Source organism: Tupaia chinensis, unplaced genomic scaffold, assembly GCF_000334495.1.
Source record: "Tupaia chinensis unplaced genomic scaffold, TupChi_1.0 Scaffold000207_1, whole genome shotgun sequence".
Lineage (NCBI taxonomy): Eukaryota > Metazoa > Chordata > Mammalia > Scandentia > Tupaiidae > Tupaia > Tupaia belangeri.
Window position 1 is genome coordinate 401407 of NW_006159682.1, and position 5592 is coordinate 406998.

General features: G+C 41.7%; 1 protein-coding gene across 4 annotated transcripts in view; it reads left to right on the top strand.

Annotated features, from left to right (window-relative positions):
* CENPO (centromere protein O) overlaps nt 1-5592 on the top strand; it is a 19164-nt gene that overhangs the window by 9599 nt on the left and 3973 nt on the right. For 2 of the 4 annotated variants that reach the window (XM_006147238.3, XM_006147239.3), the window contains exons 4-7: nt 1650-1767; nt 2684-2943; nt 3372-3543; nt 4340-4506. In XM_006147238.3, coding sequence (XP_006147300.1) covers nt 1650-1767; nt 2684-2943; nt 3372-3543; nt 4340-4476 — 687 coding nt within the window. In that variant the 3' untranslated portion in view covers nt 4477-4506. Of the gene's footprint in view, nt 1-1649; nt 1768-2683; nt 2944-3371; nt 3544-4339; nt 4507-5592 lie in introns of those variants that run through there. The other 2 variants (XM_006147240.3, XM_006147241.3) reach the window with 1 other exon arrangement.

Sequence of the window (5592 nt, forward strand, 5' to 3'; positions counted from 1 at the left end):
GTCTGGCGAGCACACGTGCCCTATAGCAAAAACTTCTCAAAAAAAAAAAAAAAAAAAAAGTCTGGATATGGAAAATATATCTGTTTTTTTATTTCACTCGTTTGTCTTGTTAACTTTTAAAGCTATTAAATTTATTTTTTTTTAAGAATTATTTTAGTTAACTTTATTTTCCATTTATTTATTTTTTAAAATTTGACCAGAGAGGGACGGGGGGGTGGGGGGTGAGAAAGCAAGCCACCAGGTCCAGGACTTGAACTGCAGTGGGCCATGTGGAAGTCCAGTGTCCTTAACTACCATGTCACCTGCCGACCCCTTAAATCTATTACATTTCTAATCTTAGTTACTGTATTTTTTGGTTCTAGGTTTCCATCTGATTCTTTTACATATATGTCAGTTCTTTGGTATGAGTTCTCTGCCCTTTAACTTGTATTAATGGCCATGCCTGGTAACTCAAAAAGGTGAATCCGCGTGGATCTGTTTCTTTTGTTTTCTTTTTCCCTTAATTTTCTGGCATCTGTTCCCTACTTTGTACATCTGGTGATTTTTTTTAAAATTCAGTGATGGATATTGTGTATGAAAAAATATATAGGAATTCTCAGTTATATTATCTTCCTGAAGAGGTCATTTTAAGCTCTTCTGGCAGGCAGGCAGTATATGGGCATGTCACCTAATCCCAGTTGAGAGGGGTCTATTTCCCATTTGCATGTACTTCTAGCATAGCCCTATTTTAAGGCTCTCAACTGAAAGTTTGGGTTTGTGTCAGGGACGAGTCTGTTAAGGCCCCTCTTTCTTGGCAGGCCTTGAACTCCAGATTTTGTTCTGCTAAAATATCTGCCTAGCTTTTGCACTTTTAGCAGTTTCTTTCTGTTTGATTTCTTGGTACGCTGTCCCACATGCTCAGTTGAGGAATTAACAAATGCAAACCATAGGCAGAATTTCTTTTTACCGGAGTTCTTGGCGCATAGACAAGCTGCTTTGATATTGATCTCAGATTCTTACTTTCCTAGGTAGTGCACTGCTACAGAGTCTCGCCTACGTTTTCTCTTTGGCCTGAGTGCCTTGCGACACAAATCAGCAAATGCTGTGAGGGGAAGCTTCAGAGAAAGCCAGCTGACTTCAGAGCTCTGGTCTCTGCTCTTCACTCCTGCCTATTTGGGTTGTTCTCTAATACTGTCAAACATTTTCTGTCTGCTTGCTTGTTTTTGGTATTTTATTCAGCTTACATAGTTATTCTCAGTGGGAGGGTTAGCCTAAAACCATCTGCTTGGCCATAGGAGAGGGGTACATCCTAGAGTCTCTGCACTTGAAACTGCAGTCTGACCCATACCAGCTCTCCCAGCCTTGCCTCTTTGGAGCCGGGTGTTTCACTCACACTGTTCTCATCCTAGACTGTCCTTACACTCTTCCTCTTCTCACAAAACCCTAACTGTCGTTCGATCCAGCACAGTTTCTACTTTGATTCCTAGTACTGTGACCCATAAGATTCTTTCTGTTCTATGAATTCATAATGCTGACAACCACTGTAGCACTTCTTGATGCATTATTACATAATCCAAAATAATGTACATTTAGCTTTTTCCATTTAGGTCAGAGCAGGGACTTTGTAGTATACGCCTTTGGACCCATTTGATTTGTTGCATGTCTTACAGATTAAAGCTTCTAGTGCCAAAGTAGACCCCAACCGAACAGTAGAGATCAGTGAGCAAGAAGTTTTGGAAAGAAGACGAGAACATGTGAAAGCCATTCTGCAAGCATATCCTTTCACTGGTATAATTATTTTTCAGCCTCAGTCAGTCCGGGTGTCTCTCTCCCTACTGAGTCAGTTTGTTAGCTGTGTTAGTCCTGGACTTACTCCATGAGAATTTATTTTGCACCCCCATCCTGACCATACAAAGCTAGCATGCTGTTGGTGGGCGTATCTGTATCTACAGGGTTGGCCTCTGGACAGTGGAAGATTGGTTAGGGCTGTCTTACATAATTCGTTTTAGCAGCTCATCATATGCTGCACCTTGTCCTACAACTTCCTGTTGAGCTAGCTGCTTTTATGACCATGGTAAAAGTTGAACCTCTCAAATCTCTATTTCAACATAAGTTGAGATTTATTCTCCCATCTGTGCCTTGGGAAGAAAAGAGATCAAATGAAAACTGAAATTTCTTTCTCAGTAATTTGGTACTTAGGATGCTTTTTTCTTTTTCACCATTCTTCCATGGCTTTGTTTTGTTTTTTGGGGGGATTCTTTTTAGGATTTTGCCTATGGTGCATGTGCTTGCTGGAGAGACAGAGAGAGAAAGTGAGAAATCACCCCCCAGAGAGGATGGCCACATCACAATCCTCTCTTCTTGTCAGGATTCTAGGTATCCACGCACATGTGCCTGGTGTGATTTTCAAGCTGCTGGATCTGGGGCTTGAAGCACAGTTGGCCATGTGGGAGCATAGTACCTAGCCACCTGCTGGCCCCCCTTCCACAGTTTTAACAATGTCTCAGTAAGAGATCTTGAGTCAAAGGTAAACCTTCCCCAGGTCAAAGAGGGAAATAGAGCCTGTGATACTCACTCATCCAGCAAACATCAGTGCACAAAGTGTATATATGCTAGGCAGCACCGTGGAAGCCCCTGGGATGCACGGGTGAGTAGGCATTACCTTTACATCTGTTAAGAGGAATTGTCTTACCATTTGCCTTAGGGCTCAGTGGTAAACGAACCAGTCGAGGAGTCTGTGTCTGTATCAGCACTGCTTTTGAAGGGAACCTGTTGGATTCCTATTTTGTGGACCTTGTCATGCAGAAGCCACTCCGGATTCATCACCATTCGGTCCCTGTCTTCATTCCTTTAGAAGAGATAGCTGCAAAATACTTACAGACTGATATTCAGCACTTCCTGTTCAGTCTCAGCGAGTACCTGAATGCTTACTCTGGGAGGAAGTACCAGGCAGACCGACTTCAGGTATCTGTTTGGAATCCTATTTACCCCATTTTCGGTGCTCAAGGTAGATTGGAAGAAGAAAGTAAAAAGGGAACTTTATTTTTTTTAAATGTTACCTAACTCTGAGCCAGAAGTTTCACCATTGCCTTTCTAATGCTTGTTTATTTATAGACAAGCTGTTTTTTATTCTCTTCTCCGCCTCTTCTGAAACTGGATAATGCCGAAGTATAGAGACTGGTTAAGAGGTTATGACGCACTCTTAATAGTGGCCCTCAGGTTTTTACCAAACGGTAGAAGAATACAGTTTTACTTTTCATTCAGGAAGGACTTATGAAGTACCACTTATGTGTACAGATGCAGAGCAGAGGAAGAGGAATTGGTTTGAAGTGTCATAGCCACTGCCTCTGGAGCTCTAATCATGTCCTTTATTTTATTTCTCACCCCGGTAGAGTGACTTTGCAACCTTTCTGACTGGGCCCTTGCAGAGAAACTCACTGTGCAACTTGCTGTCGTTTATTTACAAAGTGGATCCAGAAGATCAGTCTTTCTTGTTTTGTGCTAGATTACTGTACAAGGACCTTACAGTAACTCTTCCAACTGACGTCAGCATTACATATGAAGGTAAGAGGAAGGGTTTCACTGAAGAAGCCATAAAATGCCCTAGCTTATTTAAATTGACAAGTCAGGTAAAGTGTTTTGACTACATTAGGTGGCTCTTTGAGATACTTTCTTTTGTTTATGTGCTATAAATTTACTCATATATTATCTGTGTTTCTACTTATTTTTCTTCTTTGTAAATAGTAAACATAATAATCCTACTAGTTTTTCCTCCTCCTTACCCCACCCAGCTCTGCCAGTGTCTTTTTCTGCTTACGGTTTATTTTCACTAGAATGTCCCTTTGAAGAAAAAAACAATTAATATGGCTTAGTCATAAGATGATTTATGGCAAACGGAGCCAGGAGTCTCATTTCACTTTGAAGCCAACTAGAAGTGACAAGTCAGTATACACTTGGCTCTCTAGAGAGTAGTCTTTAAATGGGAACTTTCAGGGCTGGCTGAGAGAGAGAGATTTTTCTGTAAACTTGTTTCAGTTAAATGTACCATAATAATGCAACATGGGAAATCATGAAAAGTAGAGTATTACGGTGTGTCTCAGAGGCTGAATGGTTGATGCTGCTACAGGTTTCACACAATAGATTTTTTGTTTTACTTTGCAAAAAAGTAAAAAGTTCCTGGTCTCAAAATTACATTGGTCCAATAAGGGGCAGCCTCTCTTAGCTCCTGACCATTAAAAAGACAGACAAACAAACAGCAACCAAAAAAAAAAAAAAAAAAAAAAACCACAAAGAGTTATGTGGGCCTAGAATATCAGTGATCCAGGTACTACATGAGCTTGATGGACTCTCCCTTTTTTAGGGATGGAAGCCTTATCCACTTCATGGGAAGAACAGCGAGCATCTCATGAGACTCTGTTCTGCACGAAACCTCTACATCATGTGTTTGCTTCATTTGCAAGAAAAGGAGAAAAGTTAGATATGAGCCTGGTGGCCTAAAATACAGTTTTCAGTGGCAGTGCATCAGAAGTGAGTAAACGAGTGCCATACTTGGTCCCAGGCTGGGGACCAGGGGAAATGAAAATAGTTGAAGGGCTCAGACCTCTTCCTTGGGGACCATCATTGTGATGAGAACAGACATTTCTTCATCAGGTTAAGTAGCTAGTTTAAGTCCATAGACATGGACATTTTGGGGATAGTTCTCATGATTGCCCGTTACTTGTTAACAATGCTCAAGATCATCTGTTCCTTGGAGGGATCAATTATTCCAGTCGGACATTTTAGCTGAAAATCAGAGCATTTGGGGAGGCAGTAGAAGATATTTTGTGAAACGGAAGGTGTATCATTCACTAGAGTATTTCTAGCGTGTGTGAAAACTTGAAGTAATTCTGCCTCATTTGCCTGAGACTTTTGAAAAGGAAATTCTATTTTTATTTTATTCTAAGTATCCGAAGGCATGTGAACTTGCCAGAGGAAGACAAGAGAGAGGGAGAGGGAGAAAGCACCCCTCAATGAGGTATGGTCACACTGCCCTCCCTTCTTCATTTCTCCATCCCTTTGGGATTTTGAGCACACATTCATAGACACCTGGTGTGTTTTTCAAGCCCCTGGGGCTGGAGTTTGGACTGCAGTCAGCCGTGGGAGATCCAGCTCCTTTAACCACCAGACTACATGGCTAGCCCTGAAAAGGAAGTTCTAAAGGAAGTTCTAATAATACGCCAGGTTATGACAAGAGGTACACCATGTAGTTAAGAGAAGTGTATTTAATCTTTAGTTTGGAACAGTGCTTTATAAACACAGGGTACAGACGTGCTCTTCCTTCTCACTATGTGATACACTGGGCTGTCTCAGGGCTCTGCAGAGTCCCTACGAGCAAGAATGCTCTCAAGGTGTGGCCCTTTGAGCTTGGACCTTGGGAACCTACAAAACTGGACAGCTGTACACAATGAGCACAGCCATAAACAACAGCAGCAAGGGAGAAGTGGCAGAGGTCATCCAGAATGTTCCTTTCCGAGGGCTCTCACCATGGCAATGGCAGGTGTATCTCGGTAAACTGCCCAGCCAGGCTAGAGCTGTTGTCTTCCAAATATTTATGTTACAGAGAAGGCTTGAAAC